Source organism: Saimiri boliviensis, chromosome 20 (genome assembly GCF_048565385.1).
Source record: "Saimiri boliviensis isolate mSaiBol1 chromosome 20, mSaiBol1.pri, whole genome shotgun sequence".
Taxonomy (NCBI): domain Eukaryota; kingdom Metazoa; phylum Chordata; class Mammalia; order Primates; family Cebidae; genus Saimiri; species Saimiri boliviensis.
In genome coordinates, this window is record NC_133468.1 from 29,959,757 (window position 1) to 29,984,604 (window position 24,848).

At 52.0% G+C, this 24,848-nt stretch overlaps 1 protein-coding gene across 2 annotated transcripts; it reads right to left on the bottom strand.

The window, feature by feature from the left end:
• Nucleotides 1-767: 767 nt before the first annotated feature.
• On the bottom strand, nucleotides 768-24,364 carry TMEM130 (transmembrane protein 130). 2 transcript variants are annotated; one of them, XM_039460591.2, is made up of 8 exons: nucleotides 23,990-24,364; nucleotides 16,690-16,995; nucleotides 14,459-14,618; nucleotides 10,199-10,365; nucleotides 9,446-9,530; nucleotides 5,627-5,829; nucleotides 2,531-2,643; nucleotides 768-2,193 (listed from the first exon to the last, which is right to left on the bottom strand). In XM_039460591.2, the coding sequence occupies exons 1-8, from the start codon at nucleotides 24,072-24,074 to the stop codon at nucleotides 2,005-2,007; spliced, it is 1,308 nt and encodes a 435-aa protein (XP_039316525.2). In that variant the 5' UTR covers nucleotides 24,075-24,364; the 3' UTR covers nucleotides 768-2,004. The 2 variants fall into 2 exon arrangements, with proteins under 2 accessions (XP_039316525.2, XP_074246360.1); XM_074390259.1 differs by having other exon boundaries at nucleotides 768-2,157; nucleotides 23,990-24,363.
• Between the last annotated feature and the right edge of the window lie 484 nt (nucleotides 24,365-24,848).

The window sequence follows — 24,848 nt, forward strand, 5'->3', positions numbered from 1 at the left end:
GCTCAGTGGCTTACACACTTTGGGAGGCTGAGGTGGAAGGATCACTTGAGCTCAGGAGTTTGAGACCAGCCTGGGCAACATAGTGGGACTCTGTCTCTACAAAATATAAACAGAAAATTCGCCAGGGGTGGTGGCATGTACCTATAGTCCCAACTACTCAGTATCTGGTTAAGGCTGAGATGGGAGAATCACTTGAGCCCAGGAGGTCTAGGCTACAGTGAGCTATGATCATGCCACTGTACTCCAGCCTGGGTGACAGAGAATTTGTCTCAAAAAATAAAGAAATAAAAATAAAGAAATGCAGAATCCCAGGCCCTACTCCAGACCTCCTGAATGAAAATTCTTGTTTACCAAGATCTCCAGCAATTCACGTGAACTTCAAAGTATAGGAAGCCCTGCTAGAGACGAGCAGTTCTCACACTCGATATGGACCGGGATCCCAGAGGGCTTGTGAAACAGCTGGCGGCGCCTCCCCAGGCACTGGTTCAGGAATCAGGGAAGCCCAGGGGTCTGCATTTCCATCACATCCCCAGCTGTGGCCCACGTTCCCCCTCTGACTCTAGAATGCCCCCGGGGTCTCAGACTGGGCTTGCACGTCCAGGTCACCTGGGGACGGCTGTCCCCACCTCCAGGGACCTGAAGTGGCTCCGTTCAGTGTCTTCACCACAGAGGACACGCGGGATGTCCTGCTGTGCCGCACACTTGCTGTGCTGTCTGCAAGGCAAAAACATCCAGTCATAAAAAAGAGACTCTGGCCACGCCGTCGATGCTTGGCTATATTCAGAGCACACAAGCTTTATTTAGCAACAATGGCAGTGTTTCATGAGAATGAGCTGCACAATCATGTCAATGCCATTTTCAGCACACAGCCTGGGAGCAGATGGTTACAGCGACAGAGCCCGGACCCCACAGTCCTGCCCTTCCTTTCCCGAACAGGCTTGGGCTACTTTTGGCCCCATTATTGAATCCCTCAGCCACCACCCAGGTCCCTGGGCCAGAGGGGAGGGTGCAGGCTGGTTCCACGGCTTAGGCTCTGTCATCCTGCTTCTTCCTTCTTAAGGCCACCTCGGGAGCAGCTGGCCGGCAAGAATGTCCCCCATCACACACAGGGATCCCCAGTCCCTACTGACTCAACCTCTGCTTTGGCAAGGCCTTTACCTTGGTGAAAGTTTCACATATGGGTTTTGATAAAATACAGTGATATTTATAAAGCACTCTGCACTCACTAAGTGTTAGTCCTGCTCCAGCCCCCTGCCAGCAAGCTGGGACTAGGGTGGCCTTATAAAGGGAGCAGGAACTGCAGAGACAAAGCATACAAGAGGGCCCGGGCCCAGGACCTGTTGGGGCTGCATGGAGAGGGTCAAATTTCCTTTCAGTTCAAGTGCAGGGTGCATCCCAGCAACTGACTTAACCAGACACAGAGCAGATCCTCTGAAATGCCCATGTGATACTTGTGTTTATATCTGTGTGTGTGTGTGTGTGTGTGTGTGTGTGTGTGTGTGTACATGCAGACTTGTCTCTGTGAGTGTGCCCATCCATGTGACAAACCTTTAGTTATGGATTTTTAACCCTTTGCAACCTTCTTTCCAGTTCTCTGGCACAGACAGGACTGTCTGAAGGAGGAAATTGAGGACCCCCAATGGACAGCAGATGTGCCAATATGAGAGGAATGGGCAGTGGGCATTCAGGCCCACCTGGGAGTGAACACGGGGCACCCAAGTGTCAGAGTCCTGCATGAAGTCTCTTCAAAGGTAGGGGGTCAAGGGAGTGGTAACTGAGAGGGGCTTACATCAGTGGCTGGACTGTACAGATGGGTGAACAGCTGGGGTCAGGGGTGACAAAAAGGGGCTTGTGGCATGTGGCTGGACTGTACAGATGGATGGATGGACCAGGCCAACAGCCCCACATACATGAACCCCTCCTGATCAGTGGTACATACCACCCTGCCAGAAGCTCTAAGACAGCAGTCAGTTAACACTGAGATGGGGTGTGGAGGGGGAGGGTTCACACAGTGTAAGTTTTGACAGACTTATAGAGGGGCGGAAGCAGCCCGTGGTTCTCACGAACAATTTCCAGGTACTCAGATGGAGTCTCCAGCAAGAAGGGCCCGCAGCACATCTGGCAGCAGCACCTGACCCCAGAGGGCGGCTCTGGGTTCTTGTCAGACATGGGGGAAAAGTCAAAATCAGCCACCTAAGGTGAACAAAACCCCATGGGTCAATCACCCACCCACCAGGAGCCCCATCACGTGGCCTTATGAGCTCAGCTGCCTGGAGGCAGCATGCACAGAAACACCTTTCTGGCACCACACAGATGTAAGGGATGAATACAGGAGATAAATCAGATGAGACACCAACTTAGCAATTTTTCCTGGCCTACAGATGCCTCTTGGGCACATCACCCAAGTCCCACAGCCTCACTGTGACATCAAGACCCCCTCCAGGCATCCTGGCCTGGCCCCCATACCCTCTCTAAAGATCATTTCTAGACAAGGCCTGGTAGTCCAGCCCCCACCCCAATGAGTACTCACCTCCACCATGTCCTTTTGCTGAGTAGCATTCCGTAGGGTCATGTACATGATGAAGGCCAACATCACGGTGATAAGTGTAGCACATGGGAAAGCGAAGACAGCTGGCTGGATACCTGGGAATGAAAGAAGTAACATTACAGGACTGGATAGCTGGTACTACAGTGCTGGTTCTCAGGAAGGAAGCACAACAAAGGAGGAAATGGTCAAGCCCCACCAGTGATTTTTTTTTTCTTTCAAGACAGAGTTTTGCTCTTGTTGCTCAGGCTGGAGTGCAAGGGCATGATCTCAGCTCACCGCAACCTCTGCCTCCCAGATTCAAGCGATTCTCCTGCTTCTACCTCCCTAGTAGTAGGGATTACAGGCATGTGCTACCACACCCTGCTAATTTTTGTATTTTTAGTAAAGACTGGGTTTCTCCATGTTGGTCAGGCTGGTCTCAAACTCCCGACCTCAGGCAATCCACCCACCTTGGCTTCCCAAAGTGCTGGGATTACAGGCGTGAGCCACCACTCCCAGTCTACCAGTGATTTTTTTTACCCTCATGTACATGCATCCCAACTGGGCAACCCCAATAGGAAAATACAAGACTTCCCAAAAAATAAACTGGGGTCTAAGCAGGAGGCTTTCAGCATACATCCACAGCTTATTTGGTAGCAACTTCCAAGAGGGGCAGCTAAATTCCTCACCTCTTAAGTACGGGCTGGACTCAGTGACCAGCTCCTAGTGTACAGCAGATGAAAGGAGTGACAGTGCATGAATCCTGAGTCTAAGCCATAAAAGACACCACAGCTTCCTCCTTGCTCTCTTGGATGACACACTTTTGGGAAGGGCAGCCATGTTGTGAGGTCACCCAATCAGCACTGTGTCCTCTGTTTCAGCTTCCCACCCTCTGGCAACTCTGGGCTCATCCACTAAACCTGTTGCTATATGAAGTGGTATGGTAGAAAGAGTCCAGTGTCTAAAGTTAAAGTCCTGGGTTCAAATCCTAGCTCTGAACGGGCTACCTCATGCTAATGCTGACCTGCAAGACTGCTAAGGAGATGCAAGAAGAAGGGTGTTGGTATGTGTGACATGTGGTAGGTGATCAGGAAGTGTGAGTTCTCTCTCCCTTTTCCCTCACCCTCTGCCGTGAGAGTCTGGCAAGAAAAGTTGGCATTGATTCTGATTACCTGTACTGCTGTCTTCTCTGCAGAATTCAGGGGGTTCCTGATTGTAACTTGGTACCCAGAGGGTGCTGAGGGACAGTAGGGCCCAAGTGACTTGATGATGGCCACAAAGTGAGCCAGGTCCCAGATGGAGTGTAGCATCTTCTCAGGGGCTCAGAGTTGGATTAGGGAGAATGGAGGGGACAGTGACAGCTTCAGATGCATCCATAGGACCAACCTTGAAGACAGGTGCAGCTGGCATGAGCTTGGGAGCACTGGGAAGAACTAACTCCTACTCCGGAAACAGGAATCTGAAAGCCTGGGTCAGGCTCAGGCTGACATTCAGTCTTATTGTCTCCCTGTGCCTTAGTTTCCCCTTTTGTAGCATCAAAGGTAGGACTGGGTTGGGTGTCTGAAAGATGGTACCTTCAGGACCTGAGATCCTACTTTCTCCTCTATGTAAGGAAGTACTTCTCTGGGGCTCCCAGAGTCTTCCATAAAAATAAAGTGTAGAACCTAATGCGGTCGTCAGCAAAGCCTGCAACCATCAGCCAGGGGCTGGGCCTGATGATGGTTTGGGAAGCATATTTTAAGAAAGAAGGTTGGGCATCCTTTTCTCTCTCTCTCTTTCTCTCTCTCTCTCTCTCTCTCTCTCTCTCTCTCTCTCGACAGCACCTCACTGCCGCTCAAGCTGTAGTGCCGTGGTACGATCTTGGCTCACTGCAGCCTCAGTCTCCTGGGCTCAAGTGATCCTACCACATCAGCTCCCCAAGTGGCAGGGACACAAGCATGCACCACTATCTATATATAATTTTTTTGTTTTTGAGACAAGAGCCTCTCTGTGGCCCAGGCTGGAGTGCAGTGGCACAATCTCAGCTCACTGCTACCTCCACCTCCCAGGTTCAGGGGATTCTCATGCCTCAGCCTCCCAAGTAGCTGGGATTACAGCACACCACCACGCCCAGCTAATTTTTGGTATTTTCAGTAGAGACAGGGTTTCACCACATTGGCCAGGCTGGTCTCAATCTCCTGGCCTCAAATGATCCACCCACCTCGGCCTCTCAAAGTGCTGGGATTACAGGTATAAGCTGCCGCACCCGGCCGATTTTTCTATTTATTGTAGAGACACAGTTTTGCCATGTTACCCAAGCTGATCTCGACTCCTGGGTTCAATCAATCCCCCCGCCTCAGTGTCCCAAAGTCCTAGGTGCCACCCTGCCTAGCCCAGGCATCCTTATTAATGACATGCAACTCCTTTTCCCTGGAAGACTCACTACAACACCGAGAGTTGAGTAGAGTTACTGTTGGGGATGCTGGTTTTAGCGGTGGCAACTGCTGGGGCGGTGGTGATGGCGACGAGGGAGGGAACACTGCAATCGTGGTGGCTCATTTGGTACAAAAGTGTTTGCACTGGGGACATGTGTGGTCTTGGAAATATGTGGGAGAAGACATTGGCATGGATGGTTTTGGTCCACAGAGCTGGCATTGGGGCAGGTGGCGGCATGGGCTTATAGATGTCGGTAGGGCCAGGGGTCATTGAGGTGACTTGGTGAGAATGCTGGATAGAGTCGTTAGCAGTGGCATTGGTGGTGCTGGAAGAGTAGTTAGGAGCGTGTATGGTCAGGGTGGTGGCTGAGTCGGTTACAGCTGTTAGTGGTGCTGGTGTTGATGGTGGTGTTGGTAGAATTGATGGGTGATGTGTTGGGGTCAGCAGAGTTGGTTGTGGGTGGGATTGGAGCGTTTGGTGGTGGTGGTGGTATTGGTGGTTGGCCAAGGCTAATGTTGGTCATCAGTGGGGTCAGTAGAGTTACTGATGGTGCTGATGCTGGTGGATTTTGTTGCTGAGGATCTTGGTAAGGCTGGCTGGTAGCAGCGTACTAGTGGTGGTGGTGGGATGGACAGGCTTGTGCTGCCCATGTGGCACTGGAGCAGAAGGCGAGGTGTCACTTACTGGAGGGCCACACCTGGATCCTGTGGTACTGATGAGTCTTGCTGATGACATTCTCAGCCCGGATGCTGAAGCAGTAGTCCCCAGGGTCCCTGAAGGTATGGGTCAGATTGTACGCTGTGCTGGCCACCGACACAGGGTGGCACTCCCCTTCCTCCAGCGGGAGGCACTCAGGCTTGAGACGCCAGCACACAGTCAGAGGAGGGCTGCGGGGAAATTGAGACAGTGTTTTTTGTTTGTTTGTTTTTTGGGTTTTTTTTTGTATTTTTGAGATGGAGTCTCTGTCACCAGGCTGGAGTGCAGTGGCACAATCTTGGCTCTCTGCAACCTCCGCCTCCCAGGTTCAAGCAATTCTCCTGCTTCAGCCTCCCGAGCAGCTGGGACTCCAGGTACCCACCACCACACCTGGCTAATATTTGTATTTCTAGTAGAGATGTGGTTTTGCCATGTTGACCAGGCTGGTCTCAAACCCAACCTCAAGCGATCCACCCGCCTCAGCCTCCCAAAGTGTTGGGATTACAGGCATGAGCCACTGTGCCTGGCAGGGAATAGTTTTTTAGAAAAGGATCAGCAGAGTGTCAGCACAGAGGCAGGCTGGGTGGGCATGAACCTCAGCATCCTTTATAGGACAGGACACCAAGCTGTGCTGGACTCAGCTACACGCATTTCAGACAGGGGATCCTGTGGTGCATAAGAGATGGTCCCGGACCCCCAAGGGGATTCCAAGTGGAAAAGGCAAACAGAGATATACACAGACTGCTCACTGGAGGCAGGATGAGTAGTCTGATGGCACACATGGTATAACCGGGAAGCCCAGGGGAATAAGTGCATCCCGTATTTTATGGTTTTTGTTTGTTTGTTTTTGAGACAGGGTCTCATTCTATCACCCAGGCTAACATGCAGTGGCTCGATCATAGCTCACTGCAGCCTCCAACTCCTGGGCTCAAGCCATCTTCCTGCCTCAGCCTCACGAGTAGCTGGGGCTACAGGCACCAACCACCATGCCCAACTAATTATTTTATTTTATTTTATTTATTTTTGAGATGTAGTCTCACTCTGTTGCCCAGGCTAGAGTACAATGGCGTGATCTTGGCTCACTGCAACCTCCGCCTCCCAGGTTCAAGCAATTCTCCTGCTTCAGCCTCCCAAGTAGCTGGGACTACAGGCATGCACCACCACACCCAGCTAATTTTTTAAATTTCAGAAGAGATGAAGTTTCACCATATTGGCCAGAATGGTCTCGATCTTTTGATCTCGTGATCTGCCTGCCTCAGCCTCCCAAAGTGCTGGGATTACAGGCATCAGCCGCCGTGCCCAGCCCACTCCTAAATTATTAATAGCTCATCTTCCTTGTCCCCTGGCCTTCGTTGCTCACTCTCTGTCTGGCCTAGCATCCCTCCGATGTGTCTCTGTGTGGGGACAAGTATCCTTCGAGGGCTGGCTGGGTGCGGTGGCTCATGCCTGTAATCCCAGCACTTTGGGAGGCTGAGGTGGACAGATCATGAGGTCAGGAGATTGAGACCATCCTGGCTAACATGGTGAAAACCCGTCTCTACTAAAAATACAAAAAGAAATTAGCCAGGCACGGTAACATGCACCTGTAGTCCCAGCTACTTGGGAGGCTGAGGCAGGAGAATCACTTGAATCCAGGAGGCGGAGGTTAGGTAAGCCGAAATCATGCCAGTGCATTGCGGCCTGGGTGACAGAGCAAGATTCTGTCTCAAAAAAAAAAAAAATTAGCTGGCATGGTGGCACACGCCTGTAATCCCATCTGCTTGGGAGGCTGAGGCAAGAGAATCACTTGAACCCAGGAGGCGGAGGTTGCAGTGAGCTGAGATTGTGCCATTGCACTGCAGGCTGGGCAACAAAGTGAGATTCCATCTGAAAAAAACAATAAAATAAAATAAACCTTTAAAAAAAGAGAGAGTCCTTTAGGGCCTGGGCCCTGACTACTAACATCTGCCGCTCTCCTCCCCCAGGGAGGGGCACCCTCCAGGACAGAGGGCACTCGCCCTCTGTGTCTCCTCACTTACTAAACACTCAGCCTGACACTGCTCTTGCCAAGAGACTGGGCCAGGCCACCGTGAGTAGACGGGCTGATGAGAATCCCCTGGGATGATCTCCTTCTGTGTTACGTGGGGCGCCCCACCCTGCACACAGTACCCTTGGAAGCACTGGCTCTGTCTTTTCTACTCTGATCTAGAAGCTTCCAGAATAGCACCTGGTCCAAAGCAGATGCACAATGAACTTCTGCCAGCTGGCGCAAGCTCAAGGGCAGAACGGGTTGGCTGGTTGGTTGATTGGTTGGTTGGTTTTTAGTCAGAGTCTCTCACTCTGTCGCCCAGGCTGGAGTGCAGTGGCAGGATCTTGGCTCACGGCAACCTCCACTTCCTGGCATCAAGCAATTCCCCTGCCTCAGCCTCCCGAGTAGCTGGGATTACAGGTGTGAGTCACAGCGCCCGGCCTCAGAAAAGGCTTTTGAAGGCAGGCATTCCAAGGGGTTCCGAAGAATAAGGAACATCCAGACATGTGAGGGAGAGAAGGGAACCCTGAAAGAACTGCATGGGCAAAGGCCAGGGGCTGGAAAACGGGCCACGTCATACGCTTCTCACGTGTGAGAGGGCTTCTCATGGGAAGGCTCCCTTCCGCTTTGCCTCCATGCCCACGGTGAACGCAGCCCCAAAAGGCAGGTTCTCCCCACTGCCTCAAGAATTGAGCTGAGGGCCAGGTGCAGTGGCTCAGGCCTGTAATCCCAGCACTTTGGGAGGCCAAGTTGGGAGGATCACTTGAGCCCAAAAGTCTGAGACCAGCCTGGGCAACAGAGCGAGATCCTCATCTCTACAAAAACTAAAAGTTAGCCAGGCATGGTGGTGCCCATCTGTAGTCCCATCCACCCAGGAGGCTGAAGTAGGAGAATCTTTTTTTTTTTTTTTTTTTTTTCTTGAGACAGAGTCTCGTTCTGTCGCCCAGGCTAGAGTGCAGTGGCGTGATCTTAGCTCACTGCAACCTCCACCTTCCTGGTTCAAGCAATTCCCCTGCCTCAGCCTTCTGAGTTGCAGGGATTACAGACGTGTGCCACCACGCCTAGCGAATTATTTTTGAACTTTTAGTAGAGATGGGGTTTTACCATGTTAGCCAGACTGGTCTTGAACTCCTGACTTCAGGCAATCTGCCCACCTCGGCCTCCCAAAGTGCTGGGATTACAGGCGTGAGCCACCGCACCTGGCCAGGAGAATCATTTAAGCGTGGGAGGTCAAGGCTGCAGTGAGCTGTGATGGTACCGTTGCACTCCAGCCTGGGTGACAGAGTAAAACCCTGTGTCTAAAAAGTAAAAACAGGGCCGGATGTGGTAGCTCACGCCTATAATCCCAGCACCTTGGGAGGCCGAGGCGGGCAGATCATGAAGTCAGGAGATCAAGACCATCCTGGCCAGCATGAAGAAACCCCGTCTCTACTAAAACTACAAAAAAATTAGCCAGGCGTGACAGTGTGCACCTGTAATCCCAGCTACTCGGGAGGCTGAGGCAGGAGAATCACTTGAACCCAGGAGAAGGTTGCAATGAGCCAAGATTGCACCACTGCACTCCAGCCTGGGTGACAGAGTGAGACACTGTCTCAAAAAATAAATAAAAATAAAAATAAAGATTAGAGCTGAGCCCATGTTCTCCCCATGGCCCAGCCTCAGGACAGAGTGGCACTGCCTTTCCTTCCCTGAGGTCCCAGACCTGGGCCGGTCACAGAGTGGAACAGACTTGGGCATACCATGACAGTGGATGTGCAGAGCCCACGGGGTACCCACAGTGCACTCCAGAGCCCACTTACCTCCCCAGGAAGTTCAAGGTCACAGTCATCTTTTGGAAGGTCTGAATTAGGGTGGGCCCCAAGACTTGGATTCCTCGAAGGGTTTCTGTAGGGCAGAGAACTGCATTAGACCTGGTGGTTGAGGACTGCTGTCAAGGCTCCCGGGGCGCAGGCTGGAGTGACCGCCACCCTGTCCTCTCCTCTGTCCCTCTCCTAAGAGCGGGTCACAGTTCTGTGCAAAGTTCTTCTGAGTCCTGCCCGCTCCCGTCAGCAGCAGGTGCTGGAGCCAGCGCAGAGGAGTTGGAAAAGGCAGGCAAACACAGGGCCGTCCCGCCCACCGCCGATTCATCCTCCGTGTCACACACAGAAGAGCACCATCCCATTAGCAAGAACCAAGACATCTTCTGCAGCCACCCAAGAGCCCCCTCTCGCCAAAGCCAGGGAGAGACAGAGACCATCCCACCCTGGGTGAGCCTTGGTGGGAGGCCGATGGGGCAGGGAACAGGGGTCAACATGGACCAGCCCATTCACAGCAGAGAGCTGGTCACAGGCTCAGGCTCTGTGAGCAGGCAGGCCTGGGGAACAGGGGCCGTCCCGCCACTGCACAGCCATGTGATCCCATCTGTGGCCTTCAGTGCCCTGACAGATGCTCCTCAGAGGTCTGTGGGGCTCAAGAAGACAGGGTGTGAGTCTAGCCCAGAGCCACTGTGATATGTGCGTACGGTGAGGCCACTCTGGAACACTCAGACTGTATCTGGCCACCCGGAGACCCACCCTGTAGCTTCAGGGAGGCGGAGAAGTCCCCTGTCTTCTGCATGACACCCTTTGTGGCATCCGGCTTCACCTCTTCCCACTCTGCCACCACTTTTAGCTTCACGGTGAAGGTCCCGATGATGGAATAATTATAATAGACCACGGAGTCTTCAGTCACCATCTGGGTCCTGTTAGGAGACAGGGAGGCGAGAGGAGCAGGACAGCAGAGGGTTGCTTCCCCTGCCTGTAACTCAGAAGTGATTCAAGGGACTTGACAGAGTCAGGGGAGGCTGTGCAGTGATACTCCCGGCTACCAGTAAACATATCTGTCATCACAGCCTAGAGCCAGCCGGGGCTCCAGGTCAGCCGGCCCATTTCCCAGGTGAGGAAACAGGCCAGACAGGGCCTAAAATTAGGTATAATTATGAATTTCTCACATTAGCCAGAGTCCAAAGGCTTGACAGCACCACGGGGTGGAGACAGAACATTGCCAAAAATGTTGGTTTTGTTGGTGGTTTTTATTGAGACAGGGTCTCACTCTGTCACGCAATGGCACAATCATGGTTCACTGCAGCCTTGAGCTCCTGGGCCCGAGTAATCTGCTCTTGTCAGCCTCCCAAGTAGCAGGAATCACAGGCATGTACCACTGTGCCTGGCTAATATATGATTTTTTGTAAAGACAGGTTCTCACTATGTTGCCCAGGCTGGTCTTGAACTCCTGTGTTCAAGTGATCCTCCTGCCTCAGCCTCCCAAAGTGCTGGGATTACAGGCATGAGCCACTGTGCCTAGACAAGCCAAGGGTTCTACTGGACAAAGCTGCCATCCAGATCTTTCAAGTAAATAGTCTTTGCTGCAAATTGCCTGCTTTCCAATATTTGTACTACACTTTCTCTCTCTCTCTCTTTTTTTTTTTTTTTTTGTTTTCTTTTTAGAGATAAGGTTCTGCTCTGTTGCCCAGGCTGGAGTGCTATGGTGCAATCAGAGCTCACTGCAGTCTCTGAGCTCCTAGGCTCAAGCAATCCTCCCACCTCAGCCTCCCAAGTAGCTGGGACTACAGGCATGCACCACCATGCCTGGCTATATTTTGTATTTTTTGTAGAGATGAAGTCTCACTGTGTTGCCCAAACTAGTCTCGAATTCCTGGACACAAGCGATTCCCGTACCCCCTCGGCCTCTCAAAATAGTGAATGACAGGCGTGAGCCACCGTGCCTGGCCTGCATTTGTTTTCTTGACTCTACTAAGTAAGAACTTTCAGGATGACATTGAAGGACCCTGATAAGGAACACCCTTGTCTTATTCCTGCATCTAGGGCCAGGGTCCCCCAGCATCTCAATGGAATGATTCCTCAAAGGTGTTTGACCACAGGTCACTTTTGTCACCAAGAGTTAGGGAATCTATATTCCGAGTTTTGCCAGGCATGGTGGCTCACTCCTGTATTACCAACACTTTGGGAAGCTGAGGTGGGAGGACTGCTCGAGGCCAGAAGTTTGAGACCAGCCTGGGCAACTTGGCAAAACCCCATCTCTACAAAAAAAATACAAAAATTAGCCAGCTATAATGTTCTTGTGGTCCCACCTACCCAGGAGGCTGAGATGGGAGGATCACTTGAGGCCAGGAGGTGGAGGTTGCACTGAGCCAAGAACATGCCACTGCACTCCAGCCTGGGTAACAGAGTGAGACCCTATCTCAAAAACACATCTTTTTTTTTTTTTTTTTTTTTTTTTAGATGGAGTCTCATTCTGTCACCCAGGCTGGAGTGCAGTGGCATGATCTCAGCTCACTGCAACCTCCACCTCCCAGGTTCAAATGATTCTCCTGCCTCAGCCTCCTGAGTAGCTGGGACTACAGGCATGAGCCACCACACCCTGGCTGATTTTTAAATATTTTTTAATAGAAACGGGGTTTGGCCATGTTGGCCAGGCTGGTCTCAAACTCCTGACCTCAAGTGATCCACCCACCTCAGCCTCCCAAAGTGCTGGGATTATAGGCACGAGTCACCATGCCTGGCCAAAAACAAAAATATATTCTAAGTTCTCCACTCAGTATAACGTTAGTTGTTAGTCCCAGCAACTTCTTTTTTCTAGTTTACTGATATTATATTGAATGTCCATTTCCGTTCACACGAACACTTTTTTGGCATCTAAAGAGATGATCTGACCAGGCATGGTAGCTCCCATCTGTCATCCCAGTGCTTTGGAAGGCCGAGGTGGGAGATTGCTTGAGGCCAGGGGTTCGAGACGAGCCTGGGCAACATAGTGAGACCCATTTCTACAAAACATTTTTAAAAACCATTCAGGTGTGGTGGGACATGCCTGTGGTCCCAGCTACTCAAGAGGTTGAGGCAGGAGGATTGCTTGAGCACAAGTGGACAAGGCTGCAGTGAGTCAAGTTTGTGCCACTGGCCTGGGTGACAGAGCAAGACCCTGTCTCTAGAAAAAGGGCAGGGGGGTCGGGGGAAGCCAAGCACAGTGGCAGTGGGTTACACCTGTAATCCGAACACTTTGGGAAGCTGAGATGGAAGGATCGCTTGAGCCCAGGAGTTTGAGGCCAGCCTGGGCAACATAGTAAGACCCTGTCTCTACAAAAAAAAAAAAATTTTAATTAGCTAGGCATGGTGATGCATGCCTGTAGTCCCAGCCACTCAGGAGGCAGAGGTGGGAGGATTGCTTGAGGCTGGGAGGTCAAGGCAGCAGTGATCTATAATCACACCACTGAACTAGCCCGAGTGACCATAGGTTGTTTTTGTTACCAAGAGTTAGGGAATCCACATTCTGAGTTTTGCTGGGCACAGTGGCTCACCCCTGTAATCCCAACACTTTGGAAGAAAGAGAAAGGGAAGGGGGAGGGAGAGGGGGAGTGGGGAGAGGGAAGGGGGAGAGAGACAAAGAGAAAGAGAGAGAAAGAGGAAAGAGAAGAAAATAAAGGAAGGAGGCCGGGCACAGTGGCTCACGCCTGTAATCCCAGCACTTTGGGAGGCCAAGGCGGGTAGATCACGAGGTCAAGGGATCGAGACCATCCTGGTCAACGTGGTGAAACCCCGTCTCTACTAAAAATACAAAAAATTAGCTGGGCATGGTGGCGCGTGTCTGTAATCCCAGCTACTCAGGAGGCTGAGGCAGGAGAATTGCCTGAACCCAGGAGGCAGAGGTTGCGGTGAGCCGAGATCGCGCCATTGCACGCCAGCCTGGTTAACAAGAGCGAAACTCCGTCTCAAAAAAAAAAAAAAAAGAAAAGAAAAGAAAGGAAGGAAAGGGAAGGAGGGAAAGAAAGAAAAAGAAAGAAAGAGAAAAGGTAGAAAAGCAAGAGAATAGAGGAAGGAAGGAAGAAAAGGAAGGAAAGAAGGAAGGGAGGGAGGGAAGGAGGGAGCGAGCTGGGCTCCCACCTGTAATCCCAGCACTTAGGGAGGCAGAAGTGGGAGGATCACTTGAGCCCAGAAGTTCAAGACCAGCCTGGGCAACATAGCAAGACCTTGTTCTCCTCCACGAAAAAAGACAGGGGGGGAAGACAAAAAGTTAAAAAGGAGGAATGAAGAGAAATGAAACCAGGACGCCTGGGTTCTACCTTGTGTCTACCAACGGCTGGCTGGATGCCCTTCAAGGTCAAATGGGAAAAAATCCTACCTAGGTTGACCTTCCTTAAAGGGCTGTTTTGGGCACCAATGGCCTCCTCTATTAGGTGAAGACACCACAAAGGCAGGGCTAGTGACTGATTCACCTGTGTTCCCCGGGATCCCCAGGCCTGGCAGAGAGGAGGTTGAGGGATGCTTGAAGGGAAGAGAGAGTGAGGGGGTAAAGGTGGGGAGTTTCAGGACAGGCGCAGTGGTTCACGCCGGTAATCCCAGCACTTTGGGAGGCCGAGGTGGGAGGATCACTTGAGGTCAGGAGTCCGAGACCAGCCTGGCCAACATGGTAAAACCCCGTCTCTACTACAAAAAAAAAAAAAAAAAAAAAAATAGCCGAGCATGGTGGTTCACACGCGTAATCCCAGGACTACCAAAAAACAAAAATTAAAATTAACCAGGTGTGATGGTGCATGCCCGTAGTCCCAGCTACTGAGGAGGCTGAGGCAGGAGAATCGCTTGAATCCAGGAGGCAGAGGTTGCCGTGAGCCGATATGGTGCCACTGCACTCCAGCCTAGATGACAGAGTGAGACTGTATCTCAAAAAAAATTTTTAAACAAAAGAAAGAAAGGTGGGGAGATTCAGAGCACCCCGCACAGTGCGCAGGACTGTGGGGCGCTGGTGACAGCTGTAGGGCCTGCAGAGGGACGAGGACCTACCCGTCCCCAAAGTCCCAGCTGTAGAGAAACGAGGCCGTCTTCAGGAAGTCGCTCGGGTCGTGGAGGAGGAAGGAAACTTTAAGGACCGTCTTAGTGAGATAGGAGCTGGGCCAGGGCAGGGAGGTGTTCTGGGTGACGACAAGGTCCCCCACGAGGAACTCTGCGAGAGAAGAGAGATGGGAGGGTGAGCCGTGGAGATTCAGGGAGTGGGGAGCCAGATAGAGACCTTGAAGGCAGCTGGCAAAGCCACCGCTCCCCTGCCCCGACCTTCTGGCTGTCAGAGCTAGGCAGGGAGAGGGGACCCTCCCTCCCCAAAGACCCCTGAACACAGAGGCATCCACATCCTCCCCCTACCGCATAGACCAGAGGGCTCTGTCACATTCATTGTTTTCTCTCCTGTCCCTGTCTCACCAGGACCCTCAACTCTCTGGCACAAAAGATGCCCAGGGTCAGAAGGAAATGCATGGGCTTCGAAAGGAACTTTTGGGAAATATTTCAGAATGCCAGGTGAGCCTAGAAAAATTAGCAGTTGCACTGATCGCGGTTCCACACCCAACATGCTGGGGTCGCTGTCCTGTGTCTACTTTTCTAAAAAGAAAAAAAAAAAAAATGGGGAGGTACAGTGGCTCATGCTTGTAATCCCAGCACTTCGGGAGGCCAAGGCGGGCAGATCACTTGGGGCCAGGAGTTCCAGACCATCCTGGCCAACATGATGAAACCCCATCTCTACTAAAAATATAAAAATTAGCCGGGTGTGGTGGCAGGCACCTGTAGTCCCAGCTACTCAGGAGGCTAAGGCAGGAGAATGGCTTGAACCAGGAGGTGGAGGGTGCAGTGAGCCGAGGTCACACCACTGCACTCCAGCCTGGGCGACAGAGAGAGACTCTGTCTCAAAAAAAGAATAAAAATAATTAAAATTAGCAAAAAAGGAAAGTAAGGAAGGCATATACTCAATAAAGTGCATTTGGAAAATGTTCAAACATAAAATAAGAAGAAAAGATGTGAATAGTCATTCAACTCTACCACTGTTGCCATTTTCAAGTATGATGAAGTATTTGCATGTGTGTTTAATGTACACATATATTAAATACGGATTATCGGGTTCATTAGACAATTCTGTGCTTTGCTTTCTTAACATGTAATTTTATGTGCATGTGTAATGCCCCATGGCATTACAAACTCATTTGTAAGATTCACTGTTATGAGTTGTGCAAATGATTTCATTATATTTAGCCAGTCTTCTAATGCTTGCTCACTTAGCTTGTTTATCTCTTCTCTTGCTATTATAAACACTACTGCAATGAACATCTTAATGCAGAAGGTGTTACCCAAATACAGGTTGATTTTCTGAAGATAAGTTCTTTATTAGACTGCAAAGTCCGAAAGGCTAAAGGGGCATCTTCTCTTAAGACAAAGAGAGAAAGAGAGGCTGACAGAGAGAGAAAGATAAAGAGACAAAGAGAGACAAAGAGACTGACACACAGAGAGAACAGAGAGAGGGACAGAGAGAGAGCTAGAGAGAGAAGGAACAGAGAGAGACACAGTGAGAGACAGAGGACAGAGACAGAGAAAGGGGACAGAGACAGAAAGAGACAGACAAAAAGAACAAAGAGAGGGACAGAGAGAGGTAGAAAAGAGAGAGGGAGGTGAGAAAGCGGAAAGAACCAGTAAATTAATGATTGACCCCAACACTACAATAATTTCTTTTTTTTTTTTTTTTTTGAGACAGAATCTGGGTCTGTCCCCCAGGCTGGAGTGCAGTGGTTAAGGCTGGGATTATAGGTGCCCACCACGACGCCCAGCTAATTTTTGTATTTTTAGTAGAGATGGGGTTTCATCATATTGGTCAGGCTGGTCTCAAACTCCTGATCTCAGGCGATCCACCTGCCTCAGCCTCCCAAAGTGCTGGGATTACAGGCGTGAGCCACTGTGCCCAGCCAAGACTATAATAATTTCTAATCATCAGTACCTATTGACCAGCCGCTCTCGAAAGGGCTGTATTAATTGATGCCCCCAGCAGCCACTCGTGCTCTAAGTGTCCATTTTAGCACAATACTTGCTGGTTGGCGGGGGGAGGGGGGTGGAAACGCTGCCATTTTTGGATCCTTTCTAAGTCAACCAACCCAGGGAAAGAACCTACGAGCCTAATCTGCATTGATTTTAGTGAGGCTGGATGTTTTTCTCTGCACCAAGGGTTCGAAGGCAAACTAGCAAATGGGAGTGAGCCTCACCCGTGATTGGGAGAACCACGAAGCCCCTGGCCACAGGCTGGCACATCCAGCAGTCGGCGGCAGTGACCCAGATGGAGACGGGGAAGTCCCCGGGCACGTGGCTGACCACGCGGATGGTGGAGCTGGGACCTTCCTCCGTCTTGCCGGTGAGCAGCAGGGGTGTGTGGATCCAGTGGAAGCGGTAGAGGTGGGCGTCGGTGGGCAGGGCCAGGCTGCCGTTGTCCTTGGCCACCAGGCTGGCCGAGATGGTCACCTCCGCTCCCGTGGTGGCGGGGCTATCAGTGGTGAGATTGAGTTCATATAGGCCTAGGAGCCCAGAAACAAAGACTGTCTTTCAGGAGAGATGTGGCAAAGAGCCCCACAGCCACCTCTGGGCTGCCATCAGCTATTCTATTTCCCAGGTGGAGAAACTGAGGCTCAGACAGCTCAAGTGACTTGCCCAAGGGTCACTCAGCCAATGTGACATCAAACTGGAGTTCAAACCTGAGTCCCAGTGACTCCCCTGTGACTCCATCACGGTCTCTTTACAGTGTTATTTCTCCTTCCTTCCCCTCTCTCTCTATCTCTTTTTCTTTCTTTCTTTCTTTTTTTTTTTTTTCTGACAGAGTCTATCTCTGTCGTCAGGCTGGTCCAGTTCAAGATCTCGGCTCACTGCAACCTCCGCCTCCCGGGTTCAAGCAATTCTCCTGCCTCAGCCTCCCGAGTAGCTGAGACTACAGGCGTGTGCCACCATGCCCAGCTAATTTTTGTATTTTTAGTAGAGACGGGGTTTCACCATGTTGGCCAGGATGGTCTCGATCTCTTGACCTTGTGATCCGTCCACCTCAGACTCCCACAGTGCTGGGATTACAGGCTTGGGCCACCGTGCCCGGCCTCTCTCTCTCTTTCTTTTTCCTTTCTTTCCTTTCCTTTCCCTTCCTTCTTTCCTTCTCTTTCCTTCTTTCTTTCTTTTCTTCCTTTCTTCCTTTTTTTCTCCTTTCTTCCTTTCTTCCTCTCTGTGTCTTTCTTCTTTTCTTTCTCTGGATCTCACTCTGATCTTTCTCTGATCTCACCCCTGCCTCAGCCTCCCAAATAGCTGAAACTACAGGCACACACCACCATACCTGGCCAATTTTTTATTTTATTTTTTGTAGAGACAGGGTCTCAGGGTGCTGCACAGGCTGCCCAAATTATATTTTCTTTTCATGTCAGCCAGGCAAGCCTTGGTTTAGTGGCTACGCTTCTGGACAGGGCACACAGAAAACATTTCTACCGTCACCCAGAACTGATTTGATTTTGTTTTGAGACCAGGTCTCCCAGCCTCAACCTCCTGGACTCAAGTGATCCTCCCACCTCAGCCTCCCGAGTAGCTGGGATTGTAGGTGCAAGTCATCACGCATGGCTGATTTTTTCATTTTTTGGTAGAGACAGGATCTCACTATGTTGCCCAGGCTGGTCTCAAACTCCTGGCTTCAAGCAATCCCCCTGCCTTGGCCTTCCAAAGTGCTGGGATTACAGGCACAAGCCAGCATGCTTAACCACATTGCCCAGAGATCTATTGGACAGTGCTGGTCTCATGCCTCTGGATTCCTCTTCTCTTCATTTCTCCCTCTCTGTCGGGGTTAAAGGATTCAGCTGTCAGCCAGGCGCTGTGGCTCATGTCTGTAATCCCAGAACTTTGGGAGGCCGAGGTAGGCGGATCACTTGAGGTCAGGAGTTTGAGACCAGTTTGGCCAACATGGTGAAACCCCATCTTTACTAAAAATACAAAAATGGTGATGTACGCCTGTAATCCCAGCTACTTGGGAGGCTGAGGCAGGAGAATCGCTTGAGCCCAGGAAGTGGAGGTTGCAGTGAGCTGAGATCGCACCATTGCACTGCAGCCTGGGCAACAAGAGCAAAATTCTGTCTCAAAAACAAATGAAAACAGCAACAACACTTCCCTGAATCTCTCACCCTCTCTGCTCTCCCCCAACAGCCTGAGGCCACTGCCATCACAACACCATGTAAGAATGAAGGTTTGCCTCCCTTGCTATGCTCCAAACTCCTTTAGAGCAGGGACCGTTTCCATCTTCCCTGTGCCCGGCACAGTGCTGGGCACATAATAGGTGTTTGGTACTGCTGCTGCCAAGGGGCACCTGGAGAGCAGGGTGCTTCGGAGGGACTAGCCTGCCTGGTCCTGCCCCAGGAGACTGTTCACCCACGTGGCACTGACTGAGTCCCTCCCACGGACCCCATCCCCACCGTGCCAGGAGGCCCCAGAAATGCAGAGCAGGCTCCTCCCCAGAGGGACCTCGCAGAAGACCTGTTAGGCTTTCAACAGGAAAAACCAACTATTCTTTTGTTTATTTTGAGACAGAGTCTCACTCTCGCCCAGGCTGGAGTGCAGTGGTACAATCTCAGCTCACTGCAATATCCGCCTCCCAGGTTCAAGAGATTTTCCTGCCTCAGCCTCCTAAGTACCTGGGATTACAGGTGCCCGCCACCATGCCTGGCTAATTTTTGTATTTTTAGTAGAGATGGGGTTTCTCCATGTTGGTCAGGCTGGCCGTGAACTCCTGACCTTGTGATCCACCCACCTTGACTTCCCAAAGTGCTGGGATTACATGCATGAACCACCACCCCTGACCAAAAGGCCAACTATTTTACCTTTTCAACTATTTCAACTATTTTACCTTGTTGTTTTTCTTTTACAAATTTTCATTAGATCCCTTACCCTCTCTCTACCACTCTTTTTTTTTTTTTTTTTGAGATGGAGTTTCACTCTTGTTGCCCAGGCTGGAGTGCAATGGTGCGATCTCTGCTTACTGCAACCTCCACCACACCCCTACCAACTCCACCCCCTCCCCCCAGGTTCAAGCAATTCTCCTGCCTTGGCCTCCCATGTAGCTGGGATTAGAGGCACCACACCTGGCCAATTTTTTGTATTTTTAGTAGAGACAGGGTTTCAACACATTGGCCAGGCTGGTCTCAAACTCCAGACTTCAGGTGATCTGCCCGCCTCAGCCTCCCAAAGTGCTGGGATTACAGCGTGAGCCACAGTGCCCGACTTTACCAATTTTATAAGTGGGGAGGAGATGAAAATGTTGGATAATATTCAGCCCCCTTAACTGCCCACGTCCCACCTGTCCCTGGACAAGTCTCCAAACTGGGTCCTTTTATGCTTCCCAAAATGTGGCAGAAAGTTGGGTGCTGGCATTCTGCCGAGGAGGCAGTAGATGGACGCCTGGGTGGGCACAAGGTCCCCCTCCCCCAAGTCCCTCCAGGAGCCTGTCAGCTCTGGGTCCATTTTGGGAAATCACTCCCAGAAGAAATAGCAGCCTGGCCTCCTGGGCTCTAAAATTGCATCTCTCAGTTCTACAGGCACATCGGCTCATACCTGTGGTCCCAGCACTTTGGGAGGCCAAGGTGGGTGGATTGCCTGAGGTCAGGAGTTCGAGACCAGCCTGACCAACATGGTGAAACCCTGTCTCTACTAAAAATACAAAAATTAGCCAGGTGTGGTGGCAGGTGCCTGTAATCCCAGCTGCTCAGGAGGCTGAGGCAGGAGAATCACTTGAACCCAGGAGATGGGGGTTGCAGTGAGTCAAGATCGTGCCACTACACTCCAGCCTGGGCAAAAAGGGTGAAACTCTGTCTCAAAATAAAAAAATAAAATAAATAAATAAGATAAAATCACATCTCCCCAAAGCCAGCACCAACAGGGTGGAAAACCCCTTTAGATGAGGTGATATTTTAAGGTGAAAACGCTACCCATCCCGTGCTCCCTGGGAGCTGGAGGGGTTGTGGGCCAATGACTGACCGTGATGCATCCCTGACTTCCTGCCTCGTCCTCCCTTCGCCTCCCTTATCCGGTGTGTGGTCCCCAGGCATCTGACAGATGTGCCAGCCACTCTCTCGTGGTTTCCAGGGCAGGGCCAGCCCAGGGGTAGAAGCAGGAATCGAGGGGGTGAGGGAAGTCCCCTCCAATGCCCAGGTGACTCTGAGATTATTTTTTTCAGCTTCATTTCATTCACTTTGAAGCAACATCACCTGTCCCTGAGAGGGATTCCAGATCCAGCCTTTCCTCAGGCCCACGTCATGCCATCGCTGCTTTGGCCCACATTACACATTTCCCTTGCTTTCAGGGCTATTTCTTAAATTATAAAGGCATTTGAGGCCAGACCCAGTCCGCTCACACCTGTAATCCCAGCACTTTGAGGCCAGAGGGTCACTTGAGCCCAGGAGTTTAAGGTCAGCCTGAGCAACAAAGTACCACTCCATATCCACAAAAAATAATTTTTTGTGCAGTGGCTTATGCCTGTAATCCCAGCACTTTGGAAGGCCAAGGCAGGCAGATCATGAGGTCAGGAGATCGAGACCATCCTGGCTAACATGGTGAAACTCTGTCTCTACTAAAAATACAAAAAATTAGCTGGGCGTGGTGGCACGTGCCTGTAGTCCCAGCTACTCAGGAGGCTGAGGCAGGAGAATCACTTGAACCCGGGAGGCGGAGGTTGCAGTGAGCTGGCTGAGGCAGGAGGATCTCTTGAGCTCAGGCATTCAAGGTTGCAGTGAGCTATGATTGCACCCCTGTACTTTAGCCTGGGCAACAAACTGAGAGACCCTGCCCACATGGACCACTGCTGCTGCCTGAGGCCACCCAGCTAGTCTGTACCACCCTGGCTGAGCTCTGCTCTCCCCCTACTTTGGCTGGGAGGCAGCATTTGGCCAGGTTGTGCACAGAGAGGTGCATGGACGAGAGACCCCTCCTCCCTTCTCCCCCTGGCTCCTGGCACTCTCCTCTCCTCCCCATCCTCCCCACCACCCCACCCCAGGAGGGTGTGCATGAGCGAGGCTGGCAGGTGGTGGGGACATTTGGCTGCATGCTAATGGCCAAACCACATCTGCAGTGAAACAGGCGCATGTCAGCACGCAGATCGGTTGCCAGGGTAATGGATCAGGAGGGCAGCCAGCTGGGACTGGGAAGGGGGGATGGGTGGAGGCAGGGAGGGGCTGTGTCTGCTGTTGCTGTAGACACTGGCCCAGCTCATGGGAGCAGCCCTCCCCCGCCCCCCGCACCTGCCAAGCCAAAAGAGGTTCCAAGGGCACTTTTTCTCAGTCTTTTTTTTTTTTTTTTTTTTTTCAAAATCAGGTGTATCACAGCTCCTGGGTGATGCTGCCTCTTCTCCTCGGGGCTCTCAGAGATGGCCAGGACATCCGGGGTAGAAATGGATTATGAAGCCTTTGCCAAATGTGGCTGAAGGAACCAATCACAGGGCCTGCTGCTCTACCCATCAAATTCATCTTTCCAGGTGATGGCTCACACCTGTAATCCCAGCACTTTGAGAGGATTAGGAGGGCAGATCACCTGAGGTCAGAGGTTCGAGACCAGCCTGGCCAACATAGTGAAATCCTGTCTCTATTAAAAATACAAAAATTAGCTGGCCATGAGAGCCAGAGGATTACAGGTGGCGGACACCTGTAATCCCAGCTACTCAGGAGGCTGAGGCAGGAGAATTGCTTGAATCAGGAAGGCTGACGTTGCAGTAAGCCACGATCATGCTGCTGTACTCCAGCCTGGGCAACAGAGCAAGGCTCCATCTCAGAAAAAAAAAAAAATTAATCTTTCCAGGTTTGGGCGTCCAAGTGACATTTAGCTGGGCATGGTGGCACACGCCTATAATCCCAGCTTCTTGGGAGGCTGAGGGAGGAGAATCACCTGAACACAGGAAGTGGAGGTTGCAGTGAGCTGAGATTGCGCCACTGCACTCCAGCCTGGTGACAGAGTGAGACTCTGTCTCAAAAAAAAAAAAAAAAAAAAAAAAAAAAGTAAAACATTAGCTGGGCATGGTACAGAGCAGCCAAGGCAGAGGTTTAGGGGACTCCATGGGCCCCCCAAGTCACCCAGAGCTGAAGGGGCAAAAGCAAACAGAGAAGGGGCAACCACCTCAAAGCTTGGTCCATGGAAGAAACACCCACCTTTCCCAGCAACAGAGCATATGGGGCCCTGAACATTCTAGAAAATGGCTACACCAGTCCTTTCCCACAGAACACACAGACTACCCAAAACACTTTCCAAGAGTACTTCTAAAGTCTCAATAACACAACCCGGAATTAATTAATAGTTCAGTACATGGACTTCTGACTTACATATCCCTGGTTCATGCAGACCTCAGAAAGGGGAAGGGTAGGAAGGTCTCCCCCATAGGTGAGGGAAAAGGTATGTTTCCCAGTCTCACTCCCGGCCACTGTGATTTTGACCATATCAACAGTGAGATTGGCTAGAATGGGAACCACATATGATTTCCAAAGACTTAATTCACTTTTGTTCTTTTCTCTTTTTTTCTTTTTCTTTTTCAATTTAGGACACATTGAGAATCTCTGGACACAAATAAACCTGATGAACAAGAGACCCATCTTCTATATTTCCAGGGGGAAACAGGTGATCTTGACCAAACATGAGTCCCATAAAATTCATCTCGTTCATCCCTGAGTTGCAGGTTTTCTTTTATCTTGTCACAAATTTTCATTAGATCCCCTGCTTCTCTCTCCCCTGCCCCTGATTCTTTTGTGAGGGGGGAGGGTATGAAAATGTTGGATAATATTCAACCCCCTTAGCTGCCCACATCCCACCTGTCCCTCGACAAGTCCCCAATATGGATCCTTTTATGCTTCCCAAAACGTGGCAGAAGGGTGCGTGCTGGCCTTCTGGTTGTGGGGGTGTGGGGGCAGTAGACACACGATGCCCACTCCCCGCCCCCCCACCCCACCCCTCAGGAACCTGTCATCTTCGGGTCCATTTTGGAAATCACCATCAGACAGGAAATGGCAGTCTGGCCTCCTGGGCTCTAAAATCGCATCTCCCCAAAGCCAGCACCAACAGGGTGGAAAATCCCTATAGAAAACGCGACATTTTAAGGCAAAAACGCCGCCCATCCCGTGCTCTCTTGGGGGGAGGTGGGGGATTGCGGCGCGATGACAGTCCCGGGCGCATCCTCCCGGCTTCATCCTTCCCTCCCTTAGAGGGTGCATGGTCCCCAGGCCTCGAGGGATGCGCCGGTCACTCCCACGCGGATTCCAGGGTAGGGCCAGCCCGGGGGTTGGAAGTAGGAATCCAGGGGGTGTGGGGATCCCCCTCCAGTGCCAGGTGACTTTGGGGGAGAGGGGTGAAAGGAAAGAGGAGAGGGTGCTACAGAGGACTCCACCGAGGAGAGAGATGCGCGCAGGGTGCACGGTGCCACCTCCGCCATCCCTGCTCCGGGCCCACCCACCCGTGAAGAAGGTTCCAGGCCCTGGGCGGGCTGCGGCTGCGGGGAGGCCCGGCTACCCAGCGCCTTACCTGCGGCCACCCTAGCCGGGGCCCAGGGCAGGAGGCAGGAGAGCCAGAAGATGCGGCCGAGGCGCGACCACACTGCCTGGGCCATGGCGGGGCCCTGAGCGGGAGGAGCGTGGGGCAGACACGGAGGGAATGTGGCTCGAGCTCCGGAACGGCGGCGGCCGCTCCTCGGGGCGCGCAGCGCGAGCGGTGCGGGCGCCGCGCTCGCTCGTCCTCACCGGGGAACTCTGTCGCTGCGCGCCACCGCCACTGCGCACAGCCCGCTGCGCGACCCCGGCCCACGTCAGCCGCGCCACGCGCCCTCCTCCTTCTCCCGCCGCCCCCTGCTCCAGCCGCGTCCTCCCTTCCTGCGTCTGTCTCCACGGCCGCACCCCCTGCCCTCCAGGAGTCCACGCCCCTCCCCGCGTGCTTTAGGGGTCCCCGAGCTCCCTCCATGCGCCCTGGCTCCTTCCCGAGTTCTTCCCCCACCCCAACCGCCCCCCCCACCCCATTCCTTCCTTTCCACTCCCAGAGTCCACACCCTGCCCCCCACCTGCATCCTTCCCTTCCCCCGAACCCCTCCCCGCCCTGGGTCTGAGGCCTCCAGCACTGACTCAAGAGTCCCAAGGGGCGTGCGCTGCGCTGTAAGACCGTCTGCAAGTCCCTTGGGGTTCCCTCCAGGTGCCTTCTCTCTCCACACTAGTGGCTCTGGGAGGCTGCTCCTCATTCAAGAACTGTTGAGTGCTTAGGGTGCACCAGGCACTGGGCAAAAGGCCTTGAAACGCCTCTTGCCCCTTTTTTATGCCTTGAGATGGAGTCTTGCTCTGTCCCAGGATGGAGTGCAATTGCCTGATCTCGGCTCACTGCAATCTCCCCCTCCCGA

What these genes read in the sequence shown, in the direction of transcription:
- TMEM130 (XM_039460591.2), bottom strand. Translation starts at nt 24,074, where the DNA reads ATGGCCCAGGCAGTGTGGTCGCGCCTCGGCCGCATCTTCTGGCTCTCC. An exon ending in CCCGGCTAGGGTGGCCGCAG is followed by an intron (nt 16,996 to 23,989) that starts GTAAGGCGCTGG and finishes CTGGGCTCCTAG; the next exon opens with GCCTATATGAACTCAATCTC. An exon ending in ACCTTGAACTTCCTGGGGAG is followed by an intron (nt 5,830 to 9,445) that starts GTAAGTGGGCTC and finishes ATTTCCCCGCAG; the next exon opens with CCCTCCTCTGACTGTGTGCT.